This window comes from Marmota marmota, unplaced genomic scaffold (assembly GCF_001458135.2).
Source record: "Marmota marmota marmota unplaced genomic scaffold, marMar, whole genome shotgun sequence".
Taxonomy (NCBI): domain Eukaryota; kingdom Metazoa; phylum Chordata; class Mammalia; order Rodentia; family Sciuridae; genus Marmota; species Marmota marmota.
Genome location: NW_025999999.1, coordinates 14293572 through 14321533, shown reverse-complemented (window position 1 = coordinate 14321533; position 27962 = coordinate 14293572). Strand labels below are relative to the sequence as shown.

The 27962-nt window shown below is 39.7% G+C and overlaps 1 protein-coding gene and 1 long non-coding RNA gene across 2 annotated transcripts; one reads left to right on the top strand and one right to left on the bottom strand.

The window, feature by feature from the left end:
* Nucleotides 1-298: 298 nt before the first annotated feature.
* Nucleotides 299-27913, bottom strand: LOC125617981. Its single transcript, XR_007349180.1, has 2 exons — nt 27858-27913; nt 299-869 (listed from the first exon to the last, which is right to left on the bottom strand). It is a non-coding gene; the product is annotated as an uncharacterized LOC125617981 (long non-coding RNA).
* Nucleotides 16743-18122, top strand: LOC107150003 (YEATS domain-containing protein 4). Its single transcript, XM_015494902.2, has one exon. It carries the CDS (start codon nt 16955-16957, stop codon nt 17636-17638), a length of 684 nt encoding a protein of 227 aa, XP_015350388.1. The 5' UTR covers nt 16743-16954; the 3' UTR covers nt 17639-18122.
* Nucleotides 27914-27962: the final 49 nt, after the last annotated feature.

The following is a 27962-nucleotide window of genomic DNA, read 5'->3' as shown; positions in this document are numbered from 1 at the left end:
CCGCAGCCATCACTGAGCCCAATGAGACTGGCAAGTTCCATACAGATTTATGGGATCAGTGGAGCTGGGGAAATAAACTGAAGGGGGATGCAGAAAGGAGGTGAAACAGATTCATAAGCCGAGAAAATAAGATTAGAGAGTTGACACCCTCCTGTGTTATTTTGGTGTTCATTTCCAAGCACAATTTTGGGTTATTTGCTTCCCATTATTGGTTCCTTCAAAGCTTGAAAGTGGGGGAGCTTATTTAAGGGCTGCTTCTACTTCCCTTGTGAAACATAAAAACATGAGTGAGTTTATCTTAAAAGCAATATCATATTTAATCAAAAACAATCCTTGTTTTCTCCCCTCTGTGCTGATTTAAATTTCCTTATGTGCACAGTGTTGGGGGTTTCTAACCCCCACCATCTTCACAGTCACGTGGAGGGAAGATGCTCAGCCTCCACGTTTCTGCCTTCTTGGCAACACTGAGTAAGAAGTACACTCATTTTTGCCAGATCTTTGTAGGGCAAACCTCTTTATGTGGAAGGAGATGAATTTTCTTCTGTCTCATAAAGGAAGGAATATTTTTAAAGTCCATTTCAGTAGGTAGACACTGCTCTCACCACACACACAGCTAATGGCTTGTTTCCACCACCCTCTAAAGCAGAATGCGAAGATATTCCTTGAAAAGAGCTCAGCTGCCTGAGCCAGAATTTTCAAAGGACAGGCTCGTGAACAGCAAGTCCCCAAAATGTAGAGAGCATCTGTGACTTCCTCATTGCCCAGTGTCCATGCCTAGAGTGCCAGAAGAGCTCTGGGTTTATCGTCAGAGGTCCACTTTGTCCTTCTCAGTCCACAGGATGCCAATGGCATTGATTCCTCCTTGAGTCCTGGAAAAGGAATTTCATCCAGGCTAAGACAACTAGGCAACCATGTTATCTCTCGGGAAGGGCCATCCGACCTAAACCTGTCCAGAGCCACAGAGGCTTGATTTCAGCTAGGGGGGAAGAGGATCCCATCCATTTCCTGCTGGAACACAGCCTGAGAGGATGCAGAGCTTGGGCTGCTATGGCTGTCCTTCCTGTCTGTGAGATGGACGCACTACACATAAAGGTGGACCAAGATAGAGAAATTGAGTCCAGGTGACTTTTGAATCTAGCCATATCTAAAGCTGGCCCTACCCCAAGGACTTTGAAGCTATATGGAGGGTCATTTTCTAGTTTTTCCCTAAGGCAATCTGAATCAGGTGTTCTCGATCTTCTGGGTACCATCTATCTAAACATAAAGCAATGTGGCTGGTTCCCATGTAAGATTCCAGTAGAATCTGTCCCATTATTTTGTAGTCAGAACTTAAGCTCTGAATGACACTGTCAACTTCTTAAAGCACCATGACCAATGTGTCATCACATTTCATCCAGACCATTCTCAGAGGGGAGTTTTCCTACTTCATCCTCATGTACAGGCGGCTTTCCTGATGAGACACAGGACTACACAGAACAGCCCGATTCCCCAGCAGGCACCTCAGAAGACTGCTTCATTGCACACCATTTTTTTCCCTTCAGAGAAATAATTTAATATTTAAAAGACTGACCTAGGAAATTCAGTCTGGAGAAGGGCAATTGCAACAGAGATCCTTATTTCACTATAATCCCACTAGGAAAAATCCTAAGCAATCATCCCTTGGACTGCCAAATGCTAGAAAAGTATAAAGTCCTTAACAAGCAGAGCCGAATGTCTTGCACAAACAATTGTGAAGAAATAAAGTGTAGTGAAAAGGCCAACACTGGGGATAGTGTGCTATTGCTTCACGTTTTGAAACAGTAAAAGCCGGTGTACGCTTAATCTTGCAGGTACCATTTCTGGCAGAAACCACCGTGTTACTTCTAGAAGGTGCTCAGGAGGCTGGAGATGGGGATGAGAGCAAGAAGGACTATAATTTTTTTTCTTTTCTAGATGGTACACCTTTTCACCTTTTCATTTTTGCATAATGTGTACGCTTTACCTATTTTATAAGTAGATTAACTTTTGAAAGAGAAATGCAACAACTAACAACTACAAAAGCCCTCATTTTGATGTGAAAGCCTCACAGAGCTTCTGAGGAGTCAGTGACTGGCCTCCTTCGGAAGCTGGAGCTGAGGCTTGTTCTAACTGGATGCTGATCTTTTTCAGAGGGGGTTGCAAATTAGAAGTCAATTTTGAGGGTTCCTAAAAGGAAAAAAAAAAAAAAATGACAAACACAAAGTCTTTTGGAGCAATCAGGTAACAAGTAAATGAAATCTCTGTGGGGAGTAGAGGGGGAACTGGAAGACGTGCTTCAGGAGTGGGGCTTCAGGGACCCACAGCGAGGAAAGAAAAGAGGCGCTGATTATTTTCTAGAAGAAAAGTCAGGTGCTGAGCACCCAGTCTGTGCATTCATTGCACATTTTAACATTTTCATCATGTGCCTTCCATCCAGCCATCCGCTGGAGCTACATCTGCAGAGGCCAGGGCCAAGACTGCCTCATTGTATGTTGCTTGAAAAATCCCTCATGACAAAAGCTGTTTTAAAATGTACTGAGCTCACAGGGAGAGAAGAAAGGAATGAAGGATGCAAGAACCTAAGAATATCCTGAGCCCCTCAACATCCCCAGACCCTTGAGGAGGTGGCACCAGGAACACAAGGGCCACAGCAGAGAACAGAAGCAGGAGCTGCAAAAACTCTGACCAACAATGCCCCAAGGTATGACTAGATGGTCCCTACTGCTGCTTCCTCTTCTAGAGTGCAAATATGACACGTTTATTTATCCAGTCTGCTATTGGTGGACATTTGGCTTGTTTCCACTTTGTGACCATCACTCGTCATGCTGCTACAAACGTTCCCATACTCATCTTTGGGTCCTCACCCTTTGCCGTTGGTTCCTAGGACTGGGATGGGGCCGAGCTGCAGCTTGGGGTCAGCTGAGCGTTCTCAAGGACTTCAGCAGGTTTGATGCCCTCAGCCTGAGCCAGAGCTCCTGCTCTTCAGTGTCCTCAGGAATATTTGAGACTGGGAGACATTTTTGTTTTTGTTGACCTGGTGGCTCTGTGACCTTTGTTATTGTTGTTGTTTGCAGTGCTGGGGATCAAACCCAGGGCCTCAGGCGTGCCAGGAAAGTCCCCTACTTCTGAGCTACAACCCAGCCCCGTTGTGGTTATAGTATCCATTTTCCTGGTGGCAATGAGCTTGAACGCTTCTCGTGTTCACAAGGCATTGGGACTTCCTCAGGCAAAGTGCCTGTTCACGGCTTTTACCCATTTTTGTTTGAATCAATAATTATAACTCTCTTGATGGTATGTCTTTCATTTTATGGCTTATTTTAAAATTCTTTCTATGTCTTTTCATGAAATGAATTTTAAAATTTTAGTGTTGTATATTTCATTGTTTCTCAACCTATCTACAGGTGATGAACCAGTTTTTGTTTGTTGTTTTTACTTCCATTAGTGGCGTTCTGATACGTTCTAAAACAAAATAAGATTATTAAAATAAGTTAAAAATAAAAAGGAAAACTGTACTAAAGCAATTGTCATGGAAACCATGCCGATCCCTCTTCTGGGACTTTAGCTCTTCATACTCAGGTTTTCTTCAAATGAAGCACCTGCATTGATCCATACATATTTAGACACGCGAACAGATGCTTTCGAATTTAGAATGGAGAGGATAAAAATAACAGCCCTGGATTGCTAGAAATGGAACATGAAAGAAAACAAAATCGAGCTGGCAGACATGAAAAAGAGGAACACTAGAACACGAGGATAATGACAAAATGTCCTCACAGAGCAGAGTCTGAACACAACCAGATTAAGAATGGAATATATTCTACCTCGGCACATTTCTTACCATATGAAATGGTCTACCAGAATCGGAAGCCAGGAACGCAGCGATCTTCATTTACATGCCATTACCCAGAATGTTCTAAGGCTTCATCATTTTGAGGAAGAACACTGCTAGCGTCAGAGTTTGGAAATGAAAGCAAATTAATTTTGGAAATGGCAGAATCATCCATTCCACTTGTTCATGGGATTCTTCATTAAAGTTTTGGTTGTGTATCACTCAACGTCAATTAATCTCTCCAGATTCTATCTGGCATATTCCCTAAGCTTTCAAGCTTAGAGAGTTTACTCAGGATGGTCTGTTTCAAACAGGTTCCCTTTAGCAGCCAAGCACACAGTAACTTTTGTTGAGGTTGTTTCTAAGTGGGTCACCTTTCTGGGCCAGCTTTTCTGTAATTAAAGATAGAGATAGACAGGGATAGAGACAGACATAAGAGGGAGATGGAGACAGAGAAACCAGTAGGGAAACCAGCACCCTATGGCAGTTGGGTCTTCATTTGTAAGAATTACCTGCTCATTTTTCTTGATCTTCTTTCTACCAGACTCTGATTTGGCAGATAAGTGACATAAATATTGATAACTGGAGCCAGGCACGGTGGCGCAAGCCTGTAATCCCAGTGGCTTGGGAGACTAAGGCAGGAGAATCACTAGTTCAAAGCCAGCCTCAGTGATGGCGAGGCGCTAAGCAATTCAGCAACTATTTACAACCTTGTTTCTAAATAAAATACAAAAAAGAACTTGGAATGTGGCTCAGTGGTCGAGTGGCCCTGAGTTCAGTCCCCGGTACACCCCCCCAAAAAATTGATCACTGGGCTGGGACTGTAGCTCAGTGGTAGAACATTTGCCTGCATATATGAGGCACTGGGTTCAATCCTCAGCATCGCATAAAAATAAACAAATAAAATAAAGGCATGCTGTCCATCTACAACTACAAAACAAATATTTTTAAATAATTGATAACTAAGGAGCAGGAAAGTGGTGGATCTTTCCTAAGTCATTTTAGTTCTCCACACTGTCCAGCTTTCAGTTTTCTGGCCAGTAGGCAAAGAAATGGGATATAACTCAGAGTCCTCCAGCAGCACAGATGTTCAGGTTGTGCATGGACATGTGCATGAGTGTTGAATGTGTGGGCACGGAGTGTGTGTGTTTAATGAGATTATTGCATGTGTATCTGTTGAGTATGTGTGCAATGAGTGTGTGTTGGGTGTGAGTACATGTATACTGAGTTGTGTATCTGTTGGGTGTATGTATGTAGCATGTTTGTGTGTTGAATAACTGTACAGATTAAATATCTGAATGTTGAATGTGTATATTATCAAATATGTATCAATTATATGTGTGTGTGTGTGTGTGTGGTGTGTTCAATGTGTATGTGGATCTGTCAAGTGTGCGTGTGTGTGTGTGTGTGTGCACATGTGTGTCCCTGTTAGGGATGTGTGTGTTAACCAGAGTTAAAACTCATCCACTTTAGGTCACACATGTTGCATCAGGAATCCAAAGGGCTGCTTCCAGCATCTGACTTCTTTTGTGTGGTTTGTACAAATGGGAAAGCAAAGACCTGCTATAATTTATTCAGTGGGAATTATTTTGACAAATTTGGAAAAACAGAGGACACCAGGGCTAACCTCACAGTTGGCTTCTTCTTTATTATGTCTTCCCTGTGACTCCTAACCCACTTTTCTCCCTTTGGAGTTAAAGAATAAAACTAATTATCCAGAGATAATCACCTGATAGAACACAATTTTCACCAAGAAAATGTGTGGGGCAGGGGCAGGCCACGACAACACACTGACCATCCAGAAATGGCTGGCAAGCTCTCTTGTCGAGTCAGCTGTGTAATCTAGACCCTCGACCAGAGAAAAAGCTGCTCCAGGTCTGGGGTTTTCTTGTCATTTCCTTACCCAGTCCCTCCTCCCCACCTCATACTTCACACTGCCAAGCTCTTCATAATCACTATGGTAGGAGCCCAAACTGGGCACCTGTGTGTCATGCACAGTGGGGAAATTTCACTCCGGTTGACCTCTGCCTTCTCAGCCCTGTGCTCAAGCCACACCAGGCTTTTTTCCTGTTCCTTGATCCCATTAAGCTTGTCCCCAACACTGGGCCTTTGCTCTTGCAGTTCCCTCTGTCTGGAATGCTCCTGCCAACTCTCAGCACAGTCAATCTGTCAAACTCCACTAGAAGGACAACTGGATTCAAAATGGAGCTGTTGTCGCTGGACTTGGGCAGCACAGACTTAATTGGTCATCCTGACAGGGGTGGTCTCAGTGGCTTTGTGGAGACAGGAGCTCCAACCACAGAGGCTAGAGGAGAGAACAAAGAGTGAATAAGCTGAGATGGTAACTACAAAAATTTTACCACAAAGGGAAACAGAAAAATAGGGTGATGGCAAGATAGAGGTGTGAGGTCAGGGAAGGTTTGGTTTGTATATTTCCTCTTAAAGCAAGAGAGGACAGCAAGTCTGCATATGGATGGAAGTGACATTGACCTCTGCCATAGGGCTCAGATATAGGGGGAAGGGGGATAATTGCTAGGAAGAATCATTTGGAGAGGAGCAAAGAAGCAATGGGATCTGACTGGAGAGTGTTGTGGGATTTCCAGGCACTATTTAATTTGTTCAATAAATGTAATGCTCACAAAATCCTGTGAGGTACATAGTGTTATGCTCCTTACCTTAAATATAAGAAACCTAAGGATCAGTGATGTTAACTTGTCCAAGATCACATTGCAGACAAAAAGAGGAGTTGGGGTTTGAAGAAAGTTTCTGACTCCTGGTTAATTATGAGATCTGAGTGAAGATTATGAAGGATGGAAAGTCAATTCTAAATAGCCAGTAGAGAGGATTTTGAATGTTCTCAACAGAAGTAATTGATAAACATATGAGGTGGTAAGATATACCAATTACCTTGATCTAACTATTACACATTGTATACATATACTGAAATGTCATGCTATACCCCATAGATAGCTATAATTACTATCTGTCAATTAAAAATAAAAATATATTTAAAAAGCAAAAGAAAAGTCAGCTCCTTAATCAAAGGCTATCAAAGATACAACTAAAACCCCAAGGTGCTAAGAAGTGAAATAACTCCAGTGGTTCATAAATGGGAACATTTTGAAGATTTTGTTTAGGTGCTAAAAAAAAAAAAATACGTCTGTTGGCAATGTGCTACCTCTCATACTGGGAGGATGAATTTTGGTTGTTTGCACTTGAGCTAAATCATTAATCCACGTGTCTGCTCTGTGTATTTTTGTGTATGAATGTTTTACAATTAAAGGTTTAAAAACAAAGCTGAGCTGCCTTGTTGGTAGATACATTATGGTTTAGATATGGGCATCCTACCAAAGCTCCTGGGTCAATGCAGGAATGTTCAGAGGTGAAATAATTAGGTTATAAAAGCTATAACCTAATCAGTCCATCCTAATTTGAAAGTACTGCTGCTCTGGGACAATGGGGCATGGCTGGAGGAGGTGAGTTGCTGGGACAAGCCCTAAGGGATTGCATCTTGCCCGCTGGCTCTTCCCTCCCTCTCTCTCTGCTTCCTAGCCATTGGAAGTGGAGCAGTACTTCTCCTCCTCTGATGCCTTCTGCCTTCTGTCATGATGTTTGGCCTAATCTTGAGCCCAGAGCAATGGAGTTGGCTGACCATGGACTGAATCTCTGAAACTGTGAGCCAAAATAAACTTTTACTTCTCTAAGTTGTTCTTGTCAGGTTTTTTGGTCACAGTGACAAAAAGGTGACATACACAAGATGATATGTGAATGATGCCTTTCAAAATATGGCCTAAATGAGTAGTTCCAAACCTGATCAGTTATCAGAACCACCTGGGAGAACTTCCGAAATAAAGATTTCCACCTAAGACCCAGCAATTTGCTGGAAACTTGCACAGTATCATCAGAGAGCCTCAGTGACTAAGGCTTGATCAAGTCTGGGGACCACCAGCTTCAAATACATCAATTCAGTTAAAATTAATGTTTTTTATGGTACTGTTTCCTATGGCCTGCAGAAATACTCAAAATATGCCTCATGCAATACAGAAATCTGATTAATTCAGAAATGTTGTATGTTCTCTGTTCCTGTCTTATATGCTGAACTAAACCTGTCCTTTGCCTTCCTTCTGACCTTTCTGTTGCTTTGAATCATAGACAGAAAACATATGCAAATGCAACATAAGAAAACTCTTCAGCTTAACCCCAAATGACCATAAACTCAATTGTATCTCTTCCTTCCCTTTAATGTCTGTCTCTCTTGACAGTTCCTGGGGAAAGACCTCCTGCCACTCTGAGAGGAGAGCTTAGTAGGGAGGCCAGGGCATGTGTGGAAGGGTCCATCTTCTCCACCAAATGAAAGCAGTGGCAGGGTCGCCCAGCTAAGAGGACCACAGCAGAGCACTGGGGGAAGGAGCTATTCTCCACACTCATCTTTGATCTAGAGCCACCTAAAGACCCAGAGTCACTGAGGCCACTCCTGGGAAGGAAGGGCAGAGGAGCTCAGATGTGGGCCGACTCTGCGAGAGACAATGAGGCTGCGGCAGAGTCAGACTGTGTCCATCCCGCAGATTCATAGGGGTCTTAAGGCAACCAGCTCTGAGAGCATCATTTTTCCTCATTCTCTAACCAAGAAAGAGCACAATGGAAGCACAGTTCTATTTGCTGCCCTTCCCAGGAAGAAAGAAGAAAGGAGCAGTTTGAATCTTTGCAGTTTGAATCTCAGGAATGCATAAGAAACAGCAGCACTGCCTCTGAGCAGAGCCACTCTATTGAAATTTGACTCATCTTGGCAGTTTATTGTGTTTCCCCCTCGCCTTCCTTGTGACACAGGAGTGAGGTGAGTAATGCTCTGCGCAGTGAGAGGAAAATAGATTCCCAAATGCCTTCCATTATGCTAAAGGCCTGTGTCACCAGCTGTGGTGTCAGGGGGTGTGGTCACCACCCATTAGCAGGGGAAGATGCAGAATATCTGACTCTCTCGCTGCTGCTGCTGCTGCTGCTGGCAGCAGCGGAGGCTATTTATGGTTGTAAAAGCCCAAGCAGGATCTGAAAGTGGATCCATGAAGAGGCCACCTAGATCCCTGAGATCCCTGCTGGAGTCTCAAGGGAGCCAGAATGGTCAAGAGGCCCCATGCCAGAGCTATAAGGCCACAAAAAATGTAAACAGTAGGACCTACTTTCTGCAGCCCAATCTTGCCAGCCCCTTCCCCACAGGTATAAGAACTACCTCTTCCAAGAGTAAAACCAGCCAGTATTTCCTGAGTTGTGTTAAATGCTGAGCAATGGGCAAAGCATTTTTTAAGAGTTCTGTTATCTAATAAATTGCAAGCTTGGGCACGCACTTACGCATACACACCTCTGGAAGTACTGTGTCCTTTCTCAGAACAGCAAACCCCAGGAAGGTTCAGTAACATGCTCAGGTTTTCTGGATTCATTTAGGACACAGGCCAAGGCCAGCTCAGGCAACAGTTCCAGATACAGTGCTTGAGCACACCTGCTTGGTTATATGTGCAGTTATTTGAACAATGAACAAGAGAAGGACAGAGAAATGTTTCTGTTGCCCCATTTCTTTTGCTCTATAGATGGATGCATCCAGGTTCTCATCACAGAAACTGGGCCCCAGATCAATAACCCCAGACTTCCTATAGGCATTCTTTTTATTATAGTCTAAGAGGAGGAAATGGGGAGGTAGTTGCTACTAGAGTTGGATGCTTGTTAACCAGGCAGCAGTGAGTACAAATCACAGCAGAGTCTCCCTCCCCTACAGAAACTTAAAAATAAATAAATAAAATTAAAAGCCTCCTTTTCTCCTATTTAATTTTTTAAAAATATATTAAGTTCTAATAGATCAGAAACATCTTCCCTTTCTGGAATTGACTGCATTATCCTCCTACCCAGGTGGAACCATGCTAGAGAGAAAAATAAATGTGTGTCTCAATGGCATTTTCTGATTCAGCTAATTGATTTTTTAAAATAACAATAATGCTTGAACATCCCGCCGCCTAATTACCAGCAGCTTCTTATTTGCACTATCATTAGCTTCACAGCTGCCTTATCAGTGACAAGCGGGACCACAGACATGTCAGCTGCAAGTGTTAGTTTCTGAAAGAAGAAACAGGTCCAACTCCTCCTCTGCCAAGGTCGAGGTCCAACTCTTCCTCTGCCAAGGTTGGGGCTAGTTTCAACAGTACCGGTTGAGGAAACATGTTGGGTGGAAGGGACCTTGGAGAGTATCTGGCTCAACTTTCCATTTACAGATAAGGAAACTCAAGGTCCATAGAGATTAGCTGACTTGCCTAGGATCACACAGCTAATCAACTTCAGTACTAGAACTGAAGTCTAGGCCTCCTGGTTCCTTAGTTATCAGAATTTTTTAAAAAATTGAATCATACAGAAAAAATGTACATAAGTGTATGGCTTAAGTAATTACTTTCACATGAACACATTATTGTAACCATCACTCAAGTCGAGTAAAAGACCATCTCTAGCACCTTCTGTTTTCCTTCCTTCATTGCAAACCCTCTCCTCAAAAGTTACTTCTAACACCACAGATTAGCCTGGCTTGTCAATATACTTTGAATAAAGAGCTGTTTTATGTGAAGCTAAGCTATTTGGACCTCAGAAATGAACTTTATCTTTCATGGAGTGAATTAAATGTACTTCTTACTGGGTATGGGGCTTCCTTTGAGGGTGATAAAAATGTTTTTCAATGAGACAGAGATAGTAGTGCCTCTCCAGTTCTACAGTCTTTGCTTTTCTTGCATCATCATTGATCTTCCTGATTTTGCCCCTTGCCTCATTTGCTGGACTATTCCCTCCTATCTCATCCCCTGGAATTTGCTCTATGGTCAGCCCAAAGCCTTCCTTCACACAGTCATTTCACATGCCAAGTGACCCTTTCTTAATCCCAGTCACTTCCCTAGAGAAGTCATGGGATCATTCCATTATTTGTGAAAATAATTCATCTAGGGAAGTCTTAAAAGAGAGTCTATCCTACACTAAAATTGCTCTAAAAAAGGCCACTTTCCAATTTAAGCTGGCAGGGACAGTCTTCAAGTAGCCTGCTTCCCTGCAGACAGCAGACCTGCAGATGAACTTGTCTTACCTCTCATGATTACCTTGTATAGACCCAAATATTGACATTAACTCATCAGTTTCCCCTTCTCCTATTTTCATTCATGTATTAAACTCAAGTTCTCTTAACTCTTCCAGATTGTCCCTTCCCATTTGGTCCCTGTAATTAACTGTCTTATGCTCTGGGGCTGAGATCTGGGAACCAGAGTACTATAGTTTTTCTTTTTAGTCATAAACATGAAGAAAAAGTATTATTCATGATCCCAGTTGTCATTTCCTTTTTTTTTTTAACTACATAAAGTCACTCTGGTGGTCAGGTGAATTCCTAAGCAGTGATCCTTTGGTGCAGGGTTCCCATTCTACCCACTTATACAAGTTGAACCTACTTACAGAAGCAGAAGCATGAAGCTTATTTTTTTAGAGAAGCTACTAATCTGACCTACAAGTGCAGTTTTATTCCTACCAGAATATAAAATCCTCAAGGACAGGGACTTTGTTTAGTTACTGTTTATCGCCACACTTAGCCTTTATATGCACTGACAATTAATTCAATGACAATGAATTCATTCATTTCACAAATGCTTATTGATGTATTTATGAAAGAGGACACTGTGTCAGGTGATGCTTGAGACAGAAAGAACAAATGTAGCCAAGATATTTTGGCCATAAGTAACAGACCTTCCCTAAACACTTTGGCATTTATTAGTGCAGGTAAGTGGAAGTCCAAATTTAGATCAGCTCATGTTTGCTCAATCCACCATCCAGGACCCAGGCTTTATACAGCAACCATCTAAGATTTTTTTCTCTTTGGAAAAGATCATAGGATGAACATCAGGAAATGAGGATAAGAGTAAGCGAGGGTGTGAAACTCCCAGAAAAATGAGGAAGAATCCTCCCAGAAGCCTCCAGCAATCCTCTTGCATTTCAGTGGCCAGAACTGGATTATATACCCCGCTCCTGAATCATAGATTTAACCTTAGACCCATCAGACCCTCACCTACAGTAAGGGTGGGGTCAGTTTATGCTGAAACAAGGGGGCTGTGTGGACAAAGTGGACTTCAGAGCTGATGAGTATACACATGAACACACACCTGCATACAAAGGTATGCTGCACATGTACATATACATATATACACCACACATATACCATACATACATAACTACGTACATATACACCTGTCTACTTGCTATATATATATGAAAAGTAGAAGTTAGTAAATTATAATTTACTACAAATTATAATTAGCATTTACCAAAAAAGTCTAAAGTTTAAAATAGTGTCTGTCTATATTAACATACAGCTCATTTGATCCTTCAGTGATGGTAAAGCAATGGTCTGTCAGGACCATTTATGGAATGATTCTGATCCAGAAAGATTGAGATGGGACCTGGTCATTCATAGTTTTTAAAAGCTGCAGACACCCAGCCTGCATTGCATACCTAAGCTGTATGCTAAGTAGCACCATCTTGCAGGTATCCACATAAGAATCCAGCACACAGTCTCTGCCCTGGAAAGTCCATAGTAAATGTCAGTTAAGAGACTTTCACATACATGCCAGAGCAGTTTCAAGAAAAAGCTCCCTGTAGCCAGAATGTTAGCCAGAAGATTCCTGGGAGACAAAGAAAATGTTGGAAAAGGTTTCTGGAAGACAGAGAGACCTCCAAAGATGATTGAGACTTGAGTCAAGATCCAAGGGGAGCAACACAGCCAGAAGGGCACAGTATGAGCTGGGAGTGGGGAGAATGGAACAGTTGTCACATTCATGTGTCATTTTTGTCAGAGGGCAGGCTGATCTATGGTTTGTTGCCATATTAGTTCATGGGAAAGGGAAATTTTCTCATCTTGAATCAACAACTAGAGAAACTGAGGGGTTTTTTTTCCAGAATTTGGTGAATCAGTGCTATCTGATATTCCTGATACTTTGTTGGAATTAGCATCTAGCTTCCTCTTAGAGCACAAAGGGGATTTTAAGAGGCAGTGCTGGGGCTTTTACATATTTATGTTTTTAAAATCAGATACACTGGATGGAAAAACCCTATGAGATCACCTCTGTGTTCTACCCAAGCTGTGCAAGGGGTACAAAATCATCTTAGAGAAGGAAGCATTTCGATTCTCTCCTTCAAAGCAAACAAAGATAAACCAAATCAAATCCAGCTATGCTGCAAAAGTGATTAGGAGGAAGGTTGGAAACAACCTGAGAGTATGGAGGAAGTTTGTAAATTGGTTGGCAATTGGATTCCATTTAAAAATTCAATTAGTGACAGATTCAGAATAGAGCTTCCTTTAGTGAGTGTGTTAAATTATCAGGCAGAGGCTGGGTGGTTTGCTGATAGCACAGAAGGTGAGTCATCCAGCATCAGCTCCCTCAGCCAGGCTGGGACAAATGTCACCCATTCACTTTGATGGATGCACCTCATCCTAGAAATATGTGGACAGATATTGATTTTTTTTTTTAACTCTGCCATTACTCACTATTCTTGACAACTTACCTTCCTCCTTTGGCCTGCCTTTGTTGGTGCTACTTCTGCTGCTTATAAATTGCTTTTTAGTGAACTCTGAAGGGGGCTCCCTTGCTAAAGAACAGAAACTTGGATAGACAGTTGGCAACAGATGTTCAGTGTGTGGCTCGGGCTGGACTCTCAAGAGGAACAGTGCTTCTCCCAGGTTTCAAGAGCCCTCCATATTATATATTAAGTGGGTTCAGGATGAAAACTCTTGGCTAATCAAGAGGTAGCTACAGAAAGCACACGTGGCAATTAACTTCTTAAATAAAAATTAAATGTGTGCATGCCTTCCAAGTAGGGATCATGATGTAACATTTATAAAAGAATGGTTAGCATCTCAGAGGATTACAGAAAAGAAAGAAAGAGAAAGAAAAAAGCACCAGGCCACAGAGGACAGGACTGGCTGAAGCCAGTGAGGGAAGAGTTGAGAGCTGGCTCACTCAGTTCCCAGCTCTATGCTCAACCAGCTTTGGCAGAGAAGAGGAAGTAGAAATGATTGTGGAATGTGATGGTCATCATTATCCAAAGTACATGTATGAAGACACAAATTGGTGCGAATATATTTTGTATACAACCAGAGATATGAAAATTTGTGCCCTAAATGTATAATAAGAATTGTAATGCATTCCGCTTTCATATATAAATAATAATAAAAAGAAACAAAAGGAGTCATGAGAGGGCAACCGATGTGGGGGTGACACAGCAGCAGAGGCCTCCCTACAAAATGTAAGGTGACCTGTTTAGCCAGGAGGGTCAGAACTTTCTGTGAGTCCCATCTTTCCTTGTCTAAGCGGTCCCTAAGTTTAGAGAGAATCATTTTCCTAGTGTTAATTCGGCAGACTTCTCTTTGGGAGAGCCTGAAACCAATAATGCTGATGAGCTGGAAATGATTGTAAACAAAAGATAATATCTGGGAGAAATTTGGGTCTTGTTTTGGCAAATGAGTTGCTTAAAGGTTAGAAGCAAGGACCCTAGAAATATGAACGACAGGCATGAGTGCTATTCTACCAAAAGTAGCATAGAAAGCAAATAAGAGCAGTCTATTACCTATAGCTGAGCAGAATGTGAAAAAATTTTCAGTTTTATATTTCTAAAATTTCCTTTTAGTTCTTTATTGAGTTTCTGTTCCTTTGCTGAGGTTTGCTCTCTGTTCATTCATGATGAACATATTTTTGCTTATGTTCTTGAGCATTCATAATATTTTTAAATAATTATATCCTAATTTCATATCATCTTAAGCTCAATTTCCACTGATTGTCTTTTCTTTTGAATATGGGTCACATTTTTTTAATTATTCAAGAAGTTTGGATTATGATCTGAACAGACTATAATTTCCATTATGCTCCTGTGAAAAGCTTTGAATTGTTTGTTTTACTAAACTGTTAATTTGCCTAGACTAAAACTCCAAACTCTTTCCTCTCTGTGGTGGGCAAGGGCTAATGATTCTGTTCAGTTATTTTATCATTAGCTAGGGTATTTGAAGTCTGCCCTAAGTGTGTTTAATTTAGAGACCAGCCAGAGATTTGGGAAAAGTTGATATATAGAGTTTGGAGCTTCTCTTTCTGTGGTTCCTTTCTTTCTAGGATTCCCATTACCATACCATTTTCTAGTTGCTGTGGTAGCTGTGAAAACCTAAAGCTCTATCTTCTAATTCCTCAAATCAGTTCGTCAAAACTGTGAGTTTCTATCCAAATTCAAACTAGAGCCTGCCTTCAGACAAAAAAAAAAAATCACTTAAAAAACAATCAAAACAGGAAACTCATCCAGTACCATTCTCTTCTTCCAAGTGTCAACTTTCTAGTTTTGAGTTCATTCTTTGAGGACTTTAGGTCAATTTTTTCCCTCCAGAGTTTATCATTGCTGTTTGCAGAACGATTAATCCAATGTGAATTACTATATTATTAGTAGACATGGACTTCCAGGTGCTCAATAAATAGTTGTTGATTAAATTCTTGTCCACTTTACATCTCCTTGTTGACCTTCAATAAACAACATAACTTAATTTAGTCCAAATTAAACTGAACTTCTGTTCTTCTTTGTCTCCCACTACCACCTCCAGCAAACCTGCTCCTCCCCAAGTCCAGAAGTATAGATTTTTTTCCAGCTGTCCTGACATTTCCACTTGAATATTTAATAGGTCTTTCAAACTTAATATATCCCAAACTGGCACCCCCACACCTCAGAATCTTTGCATTCGCCATTCCTTCTGTATGGAATGCCTTCCACTAATTCTTACTCCCTTCAGGTCTCAAAGTCAATTTTTCAACAGGGCTTTCTTGACCATTTGTTATAAAACAAATACAACCATCCCCTCCTTTTGTGCCACCCATCTCCTTACTCTTTGGTTTTTCTCCAAAGTGCTTATGTAACTGCTACAGATCTATTTTTTAAATTGCTGCTGTCTCCCCTCACTAAGGCATAAGCTCTCTGAGCACAAGGCCTTTTCAATGCTGTGACCCTTGCACAAGGCAACAACTTCATATGAAGTTGGTATTCAGTAAATACTTATTAAATGAATGTGAGAAGAAAACATGAGTGAGGGATGAACACTAATGTTCACAGGCTATATGATAGAACAAGAGCCTATAAAATAGAGGCCACAACAGCCAAAGGGAGAAAATACAGAGAGAATAATGTTACAGAAGACACAACAGGAGTTTCTATAGGGCAGATGTAAAATATTACAGAGATCAAGTGAGGTGAGAACTGCAGAGTGGCTGTCTACCTTTCGGAATTAGGAGGACCTTGGTGACTTTGTGAATACAGTCATTTCAGTGATGCAATGGAAGAGGAAACCAGATCACAGTGAAATACGAAGTGGCAGCAAATAGAGACACAGGGCAAAGGCTGGGGAAAAGGCTAGAAAGCAGGTAAGGTTGAAGTTGCAAAGATGACAGAATACTGAGGGGACAGTGGAAAAGAGATGAGCTCAGACTAGCTGGAGGGGTTTGCCTCCTGCAGAAGGAAGACCTCTGTTTTTGACTCTGAGATACAAGGAAGGAGGGGAAGAATTTACTACCTGTTTGTTTGCTGGACATTCAGGGATGCTACGTGTGGTTGTATTAGTTATGTCCTGTCTGCAACTCCTAGCTGAGAAAGGCATTCTGTACTCCAAGTCATAAGCCTTGATGTGAGGCTGTGTCTACCCAGAGGGAGAGGCATTTTACTAACATAGTACCTAAGCTGAGCCTCTCTGATGCTGCATCTGCTGGAAGGGCATCTTTTCCTAAGATTTAAATTTCAATATGGTCATTACCTCAGCACGTTTCCTGTTGCTACCTAACCCAAAGACACAGACTGGGTAATTCATAAGGAATAAACGTTATTTAAGGCTCCGCTTTCCAACCGCGCGGGGCTGAATGGCCTACCCGTACGCTACCCGAGTGGAGGAGCCGGCTGTTATTCAGTGCCGCAAGTCTCGGTGACTTGCTCTCCTTCTGTCAGGACCCCTTCACCGGCCCGCGCGGGAGGAGCGGGGCCTTTGAGGGGAGCGGCGACCCCGCCGGCCCCGGTCTCTTTCCCTGGCGGCAGCGGCTTCTTCCGTGGGACAATATGTTCAAGAGAATGGCCGAATTTGGGCCTGACTCCGGCGGGAGAGTGAAGAGGGTTACTATTGTTAAACCAATAGTTTATGGTAATGTTGCTCGATATTTTGGGAAGAAAAGAGAAGAAGATGGGCACACCCATCAATGGACAGTATATGTAAAACCGTATAGAAATGAGGATATGTCAGCATATGTAAAGAAAATCCAGTTTAAATTACATGAGAGCTATGGCAACCCTTTAAGAGTTGTTACTAAGCCTCCATACGAAATTACTGAAACGGGATGGGGTGAATTCGAAATAATCATCAAAATATTTTTCATTGACCCTAATGAAAGACCTGTAACCCTGTATCATTTATTAAAGCTGTTCCAATCAGACACCAATGCAATGCTGGGGGAAAAGACAGTGGTTTCAGAGTTCTATGATGAAATGATATTTCAAGACCCAACAGCAATGATGCAACAATTATTAACAACATCTCGTCAGCTAACATTAGGAGCCTATAAACATGAAACAGAATTTGCAGAACTTGAAGTGAAAACCAGAGAAAAATTAGAAGCTGCCAAGAAAAAAACAAGCTTTGAAATTGCTGAGCTTAAGGAGAGATTAAAAGCAAGTCGTGAAACTATAAATTGTTTAAAAAATGAAATCAGGAAACTTGAAGAAGATGATCAGACAAAAGACATATGAACAGTTCTGAGGAGAACGTGGTAGTAAACTAAATTGAAAGTAAGGTGGACTTCAATGGAGAAATGGACTTACTGCGAATGCTATGATGTTTCTTAGAGGATCTGTATATGTCATTGTTGACCATGAATTTCTCAGCAATGATGTCATTTGTTCTATTCAAGCAATCTTTAATAACAAATATATATGTATAATAAGAATGGATGCTGGGCATTTTATAAACCCATTTTAGGGAAAGTGTATGATAAGCACAATTTTTAAAAAATTTTATTGGAATATATGTGTAGCTTATTTTCCTTTTGACAAGCATCAAAATTTCATTATAATGTATAACTTGTACAAATTTTGTACTTCTCTAGTAGTTGTAATTAGTGATGAGTATGTATATTTCATTTATTCAAGTTCTTACTTGCCCCCTTCTACCTCTTTTGTATATAATATGACCAGTAAGTATTCAATAAATGTATCTTATAGATCCTAAAAAAAATAAAAAATAAAATAAAAAATAAAGGTTATTTAAGCTCATGGTTCTAGAGGCTGGGAGGCCAAGGTCAAGGGACTGCATCTAACAAGGTCCTTTTGGCTGGTGGGAACTCTGCAGAGTCCCAGCATAGCACAGGGCACATTGTGAGAGGGGTACAAACCCACTCTTGAGATGACCCATTACCCCATTTGTTCCTGAGGGCAGAGCCCTCACTCATGACCTAATCACTTCTTAAAAGTCACCAGTTCGAAATTCTAACACATCACAATGGGGATTAAATTTCAACATGAGTTTTGATGGGGACATTCAAACCATAGCAGTCATATTTTTTCAATCCTTTTCATGATGAATCAACATGAATAATTTTTAGGTGTGTGTGCTGGAGGGGGGAAGTGTCTGAAGAATTCTTGCCAAATGACCTTCCTTTTCTCTGTGAAGGCAGAACAACTTTTAAGAGATAGCTATAGAGTTCTTGAGTGTCCTCCTTCAGTCAACTTACATTAATTGAATCCACACCAAATGTCTAGACCTGGGAGTTGCTGGGACAGGTGGGGGAGGGGAACAAGATAGAATTTCATACATGGCATCCTGCCTTACTAGAACTTACCAGCAGACTAGTACGGTTTAATTTGTGTAGATATGGTACACACTGCGGCAGAAACTCAGAGGGAAAAGAGATGGGTGATTAAGTAATTATCTATGGACTGGTTCCATCAGGGAAGACTCACTATGTTCACTTTCTTGACATTCTATAAACTTAAGAATCAGAGTCTTAGTACTATAAGGAAATAAGAAGATGGGGACCCACTAAAGTTCCAGTCTCTCTGCTGAAGGTCTCAAAGTGAGTGAGATACAGTTTCCACACTAGACCTACAGATTCCTGTCCAGTGTACTATTTTACCTGCTAGCTATGAATACAGAAATATCCTCCTTTGATCATAAAATAGAGATTTGAGAATGATGTAAAAAGTTAAAAAAAAAGAAAAAAAATCAAAATATAACCTCAATAATAACCAAATTCAACTATAATGTTCACTGACAGAAAAGCCCTCTGTCATTTAATTTGGGCTTACAAACTGTTGGAACCATCTTTATATCAATTTGTCTTATGAGGATACAGAGAAATACATTATTCTCATCTTTTTCTCCCAGATAGAACACGAAGAAGTAAAACGTCTTAACCCAGGTCACTTTAAAAGTCATAGCAAGAGAGTAAATTAATGTGGGCACATGTATCTATATATTGCAGTCACTTTTCTGTCCTTTTACTGAGTGTGAGGTTACCCAACTCTACTTCATTTTGCCTGTGGAGAAATCAAGTTTGGATGTTAGTCAGAAATATGAAGAAATAAAGCAGAGATACATTGATGGAATTGTTTATATCCAAGTTGCTGTTACAGTCCTCATTTTTCTTATCTAAATCCTCACCAGCACACATGAGTGTAAAAATCTCTTCCAACTACATGTGAGAGATAAACTGTAATTAGGATCAATCAAAAGATCTGTTCATTATGAAAACACTTAAAACATTAACTCCTTATATTTTCATATAGTAATAAGCTTAGTAAGAAATTGATGTTATGGGCACCAGTGTTAGGAAACATAATACCAATTACAAGGAATCTTTATAGCCACCAAAGTCAACTGTAATGTTCACTGACCAAAAATTTGCTTCCTCCATGTTCCTAAAGAGACTAATACTCAGTCCAATTGGATAGTCATGCTACAGAGAATCCACTAGTGCAGGCACACCTTGCCAGAGGTTGAAGATACAAGAAATGAGATGTAATTACTGCCCCTTAGGATATGATATCTAGAGAACTTGTTCTAAATACAAATAATCCAGGGTGCTTTAGGTAGATTCAAGATTGCTAAGGGCGCAGAAGAGGGAAGTTCTACCTGTGAAAGCTGGTGTGCCATCACTAATGCCCATCTGAAAGATGCGTTTAAAGACACTCTTGTAGGGGAGAGAGGAAAGCAAGTAAAGTAGAACACACACCCAGGGCAAAAGCAGTAAGGCAGGTTTGTACATGGAGTGTACAAATCTGTTAAGGCTGTGACTACACCATGATGGCTTTATGTGGTAGGATAACAAATTAGGATTTTAATATGTAAGTGTAGGGCTTAGATTGGTGCTTCTAGGTCAGTTGGACAGCCAAGAGGGGAGGAAGGCATCTCAGGGAAGGAATCCCATTCTTAAATTTTTGCATTAGGCTAAGTGAAAAGTGTTGAAAGTCTGGTCTGAAGCATAGGGGTGGAAGGGTTGAAGACATATCCAGAAGACCTTAAGCGGGTCATTAGGATTAGTCAAATGAACGTAGGTGGATAAAGTGATTTCTTCAGTTGAAACTGGAAAAAAATTAGGAAGAATTTTGTTCAGGACCCAGTACGTTTAATAGGTACTTTTTATAGTGACACCCTCATCCCTTGTATTCTGTTAACAGAATATAAAAGAAGCCAAGGTCAGGAAAATTTTAAATTAAAAATCTTTTATAAATAGCTGATCATACATTGATTACCTGCAAAGAGGCTATATTCAGAAAGTACCATTTATGCCTTCTCCCCTTCCTTTTTAAAAATAAAATTCACTCTAATGGCGTTTAATATACTAGAGTAAATAATCACCAACTGTGCCAAAAAAAAAAAAATTGAAGAGTATTCTTCAATAGAGGAAGTACTTAATCTTCATACCTGAGAGGCTTATGCATAATTAAGCTCTCCTGAAGCATAAAATATATATCTGAAATCAATTTGAAACAAACATGGTATCATCTGCAGGAAGCACCAAGGCATTTTTCCATTAGTTTTAATCTGAGGAGAGCAAGATGAGAAGGTGACACTGTTTCATGGGTTCTAAGTAGCCTCTGCACAAGAGGCAGTGTCACAGATCCCAAAACAGGAGTGATATGAGAAAAGTGCCTTCTTCCCGATTGTAGTGGGTTTTGCCCAGTCTCCTCTTCGGCCCTGAGGTACTATCTCCTAACAGTACAAGTGTACTCTGCTGAATTGCTCTTAGCCCTCTTCACAGGGGCGGCTGATCAACTGATTAACAATTAAGGTTGGGCACATAAAAAGCCCGGCCTCCCACATAGAAGGGACTGGCTAAGGCATAGCAGTTCACCTTCTCCCCACCACCTTTTATAGGTGATATTCCCAAGGGCACTCTCTCTTGCACAAAAATCTCAGGAGTCATTGCCCAGAAAATCCAACCTACAAACCTATCAGGACCACAAAAAGCCTTTCATTAACAATAATTACAAGGGATGAGGGTGTCACTATAAAAAGTACCTATTAAACGTACTGGGTCCTGAACAAAATGACCCACACTTCCTATTTATGTTCTAAAACTAACAACACAAAGATGCAGCACTCAAGTGGTCTAAAGGGCTTTAGATATAAACGAATACACAAAATTTATTAAGGAATCCCATCAAGGACACATAAAAACATGTATTTAGAACCAAACTGAGAGTTGAGTACAGATGATCTGCAACTCTTCATCATTCGGATACTTAGTTGTTTGGGTTAGTAAGCCATAGTTTCAAAGTTTGTTTTAACCCTTCTCCCCATAAACTAAGGCTCCACAGGCAGTGGGGGTGGTGTAGGAGCATGCTTCCAAAAATGCCTGGATCCTGACTGCCACCTAATGGACTTCTTGAGTATTAGGATCTCTAGTAACTTTGAGGTTGGGTTGTTTAGCTGCTTACAATGTATCAATAAAATGGCTATATGTGGCCATATTAAACCAAGGGTCACTCATCTTGAGAGGGCAAAACTCTAGGGCTCATTTTGGTTTCCGTAAAAAGTCAAGTTCACTGTCTCCTTTTTCCACTCTACCTGTCAGAAGACATATTCCTGGCCTCCATCGTTGTTTGGTTTAACCTTCAAAAAAGATCATTCTGTTACCACTGTGCAGAAAAAGTGATATGAAATATTTCACTCTATTTCTCCTTTTCCTAAAATAAAAAGCTGTAGGTGTTATGAATATGGGGGTATGAAATTCCTAGATAAAAAAGGTGCTTTCACCAAAGCAATCCTTAGCAAGAAGAGTAAAGCAGGAGACATCACAATACCAAACCTTAAATAATACTACAGACCTATAGTAACAAAAACAGCATGGTACTGCACCAAAACAGGCATGTAGACCAATGGTACAGAACAGAAGACACATAGACAAACCCACATAAATACAGTTATCTCATAGTAAACATCAAAAACATATATTGGAGAAAAAACAAATGGTGTTGGGAAACTGGAAATCCATATAAATAGTTGATCATACATTGATTACCTGCAAAGAGGCTTCATTCAGAAAGTAACATTTATGCCTTCTCCCCTTCCTTTTTAAAAATAAAATTCACTCTAATGGCATTTGATATACTGGAGTAAATAATCAACCAACTGTGCCAAAAAAAAAAATTGAAGAGTATTCTTCAATAGAGGAAGTACTTAATCTTCATACTTGAGATGCTTATGCATAATTAAGCTCTCCTGAAGCATAAAATATATATCTGAAATCAATTTGAAACAAACATGGTATCATCTGCAGGAAGCATCAAGGCAATTTTCCATTAGTTTTAATCTGAGGAAAGCAAGATGAGAAGGTGACGCTGTTTCATGGGTTCTAAGTAGTCAAATGAAATTAAGCCCTTATCTCTCACCCTGCACGAAACTCAACTCAAAGTGGATCAAAGACAGGCATTAGAATAGAGACTCTATGCCTAATGGAAGAAAAAGTAGGTCCAAATCTTCACCATGTTGGCTTAGGAACTGACTTCCTTAACAAGACTCCTAAAGTGCAAGAAGTAAAATCAAGAATCAATAAATGGGATGTATTAAAACTAAAGAACTTCTCAGCAAAGGAAACAATCAACGATGTGAAGAGAGAGACTATAAAATGGGAGAAAATCTTTACCACAGAGCATTAAACTCCAGGATATTTAAAGAACTCAAAAAACTTAACACCAAAAAAAAAAAAAAAACAATCAATGAATGGGTTAAGGAACTAAACAGACACTTCACAGAAGAAGAAATACAATTGATCAACAAATATATGAAAAAAATGTTCAACATCTCTAGCAATTAGAGAAATGCAAATTAAGATTACACTGAGATTTCTTTTCACTCCAGTCAGAATAACAATAATCAAGAATACAAGCAACGATAAACATTGGTGAGGATATGGGGGAAAGTACACTCATACATTGCTGATGCGACTGCAAACTGGTGCAACCATCTTGAAAGCAGTATGAAGATTCCTCAGAAAACTTGGAATGGAACCAACATTTGACCCAGCTATCCCACTGCTCAGTTTATACCCAAAGGACTTAAAATCAGCATACTACAGTGACACAGCCACAACAATGTTTATAGCAGCTCAATTCACAATAACTAAACTATGGTCCCAACCTAGGTGCCCTTCAACAGATGAATGGATAAAGAAAATATGGTGTACATACACAATGGAATGTTACTCAGCCTTACAGAAGAATGAAATGAGGGCATTTGCCAGTAAATGAACAGAGCTGGAAAATAACATGCTAAGCCAAATAAGCCAATCCCAAAGAACCAAAGGCCAAATGTTTTCTCTGATATACGGATGCTAATTCACAATAAGGAGGGGGGCTAAGTAAGAATAGAGGTACTTTGGGTTAGATAAAGGTGAGTGAAGGGTATATGGGGGTAGGAAGGATAGTAGAATGAATCAGACATTATGACCCTATGTGTATATATGATTACACAACTGGTTTAATTCTACATCGTGTGCAATCAGAATGAGAACTTATTCTCCATTTATATATAATATGTCAAAATGCATTCTGCTGTCCTGTATGACTATTTAGAACAAATTAAAAATTTTTAAAAATAATGATTTAATATATTCAATAATTGGGTCCAAGACTTTCCTACATCTTTATATAAGTACTGTGGAAATCCAGTGATGAATTTAAGCATGACATTATTCAGGATTAAAAGATTCTATGTCTTCAGTGGAAGTTTAAGAGGACTTCCAAGACACACATGCCTAAGCTTAAAAGTACCCAAACCTTTCTAATGTTTCCTAGGGTTAAATTATACATGCAAATGACATATGGATTTCATTTGCAATCATCATTTATTGCTTAACATTATGCCATAGTACATGGAGTAAGAGGAGGTAATAAGTTTGCTTACTCAGTTCTGAAGCCCATCTGTGCATGTTATTCACCCTAATAAAGAAAATTAATCACACACACAAAAAGGTGTTTTCAGAGCCCATGAAACAGATGAGTCCAATTAACTCCAAGTTTAAAAGCCAACCCTGAAGGACTGCTGCTAGAGCTGTCCTCTAAGAAAACCAAACAAGGCCAAAAAATGTAAACTGCTCCTATCCCCATACATCAGAGGGCAAGGCCTATTGGACCCTCTTGTATGTAGAGAATTCAAAATAATTATTTCACATTTTAATTACACTTTCTTTCCTAGCCTTCGAAGACCTGCTGGCGACGGCTTCTTTGGCCTCCACTGCCCCCATCTTTCCCATTAAGCCTTGACCCATTCACCTTTCTACTTTTGTTTCTGATAACCACATATACATTTGTCATCTCCCATATTACTTCTGATCTTTCTAAGCTATTCTAATTCCAAGAGTTTCTTCCTGCACTTCCCCACCATTCCCAAACACACCCCTTCCCCAAACTATTCTAAAAGGTGTTCTAACCAGGCTATGAATACTTTTCCTCATCTTTTTATTTTGAAAAATATCAAACATACAGAAAAGCTGAAAGACTTGTACAGTGAACACTTAACATACCCTCCACCTAGACTCAGTGACTGCTAACGTTTTGCCATGTTTTTCTGTCTCTCTATATAAGTATATATATTCATACACACATTTTGTAAAATTTTATGCAGTTTTTTGGCCAAACAATTTGAGAGTAAATTTATTATTTGTTTTTATCCATAGCAGAAATGAGTTTCAAAATTGTACTACCATTGGTACGATATTTGAGGGTTTTTGCTTTTTTGGGTTCTTTTTATGCCCAGAATATATACCACAAGAAAGGTATACTTGTAAGTTGAGTACGCTTAGTTTGAAAATCCCAAATCCAAAATGCCCCCAAATCTGAAACCTTTTGAGTGCCAAAAAGACATCACAAGTAGAAAATTCCACAACTGACCTAGTGTGATAGGTCATAGTCAAAATGCAGGTGCACTAAAAATACTGTATAAAATTATCTTCAGGTTATGTGTAAAGGTATATATTAAATAGAAATAAGTTTTATGTTTAAACTTGCATTCTGTCCCTAAAATACCTCATTATATACAAGGAAATATTCCAAATCTAAAATGCTTCTGGCCTCAAGTATTTAAAAAAAGGGATACTGAACATGTGCTGTTAAACAACACTTCTGAATAGGTCTAAAGAATTTTGAATAACAGTGATTTCTGATCCTTGTAAAGCTTTAGATTATCATCTTTTTCAAACTGATGAAATCTTTTTATATTTTTAGTGGCATGTTTTCTATTCCTTTGTGATTGTTTTCTGTTATTTAGTGATAGAGAAAAAACAAAATGGCTGGAAATGTACATCCTAAGACCAGCAAATTTAAATGGACTGCTACAACCTATGAATATCTAATCATCTGCACTTACCAATATCTATCTAAGCCTTTAAAGTATGATGCCATCTAAGTATCATCCCAGAATATATGTATTAAATGCCATGTACCCTAAAACACTCAAACACAAAAAAGCAAATAGTTCACCCAGTAGCAAATTTCCATGCAAACATTTGAAACCTTTTATGACTAAAGAAAGCAAAAAAATATATAAGCAAGTGTTAATACTGTGCACATTTCTAATGCAACTTAGGCATTTGTGGAAATAGGAAAAATGCGGGAAAATCTGAGGCTACTTTTAATCAGGTAGGATACAATAAAAGTGAAATAATGCAGTATCTCATTTGACCAACACATTTTGTTTATTGTTTTCTCTTTGTCCTATGGTGGGTGGAGTTTTTCCTAAGGCAGCAGCTATACTTCTATTTTATTTAGTAGTCCTTCAGTTTTCTTTAGATGTGAAGGAAAATAGTTATATAATCTGATGGCAATTTGGAGACTTTACATTTTATTTACTCACTGGGTTTCAATGAAATAAAGAACTGGAGGTTTACATACTGCTCTTTGTTTTTGCTGTTCTAGGATTGAATCCAGGGCCTCATGCATGCTAAGATACTGCTCTTTTTGAATAATAAACATGATTACATTTAAGTGAGTGTTTTAAGAAAAATCAGACATGGTAGATTTTGACACTTCAAAGGTGGTAAGTCAGAAAGCCTATCTGAAGTATCACTTTTCATCAAAGCTTATAATAACACCACACAGAACTGAAAAAGTTGAATACATGTAAAGTGTTCAGAATGGTGTCTGGTACATACAACTGCTATCATATCTTAGTGATAATTAAAATTCAATGTAGCTTTTCTTTATAAATCAATATTACCTAGTTTGAGAATTAAAAATAATACTGAAAACAAAACTGCCAAGATGGTATAGAAATCTATGTTGGAATTTATAATAAATATTTCCCTATTTTCTGATTTAGAAGGTTCAGGGAGACTTCTCATTTGAGAGATTTTTCACACGTTTTAGCATCAGTTCTTAAAATGCAAAATTAGGATAAGAACCATTGTCAAAAATTACATTTTATTTCAAATCAATCTCTATTTAAGGAAATGTACATCTTTTTTGGTTTGTCTTCTTAATTAGAACTACATACTGCTGCCCTCTGCAGTATTTTCACACTTGCAAGTTGACTTCCATCCCAATCACACTCACATACCTGTCCTGATTTTCTTCTCCATGGTTATCTAACTTACTGTATGGAATGTGTGTGTGTGTAGACAAAAATGGAGCTCCTTCAAAAGAAAGCAAGGAACTAAAGCAAGATGTTGCACAAATTCAAGAGGAGGAACTGAGAGAAGGGTCTTCTTAGTTAATCCCCCAGGGAAGGTAGATATTTGGATAGCTTTAGTTTCAAGTTTTTATCTTTTTTTTAAAGAAATGAAATAAAATTATATAAATATGGTGGGAAAAGAGGAGGGGGAAGAGGAGGGGAAGATAGAGGAGGAAAAAGGGGAAACAGTAAAAAAGATAATGAAAACATTTGGCCTCCATTCCAAACCTTAGATAGGTTTGTGCGTCAGAACTCACATATATTGTATTATTGCAAACATGCACATTTAATGAGCATTTCTTTTTGGACATAAATGGAAGTCTAATACCAGTCTACTTATCACTCAAGACTATAACCCGGAGATTGTTCTCTATTAGGCAAGATAATTAACACCAAATAGGTTAAACGTATTTTAAATAAATCAACCTCTTCTCAATAGTTTTTGCCACAATTAGCTTTCTCTTCCTATTAAGGAATTTATTATTACACAATGTAGAGGTTCTCAAACTTCAGTGGACATCATTATCACCTGGACAGCTAATTCAAACAGACTGCGAGTCTACTGGCAGAGTTTCTGAATTCCAGAGGTCTCGGGCTGGACTTAAAAATTTGCATTTCCACTAAAGTCCCAGGCGATGCTGATGCTGCGGACTCAGGGACTACACTCTGAAAACTAACCACTAGTATAAAAGTTGCATTAAATTCCACCATAGCTAGCTTAAGACGGCAGTCAGAAAGAGCCTAACAGAACACGCTTCACGATGAATATCCAATGACTACCCACTCAAAGCCGGAACTTACGTATGAAGATCCTATACACTGCGCCCGGCGCAGCCCGGTTACGCCATTTCCTTCCTATTAAGCCCCGCCTACTTCACCTCCCTAGCCAGAGCAAGCTTGACCGTC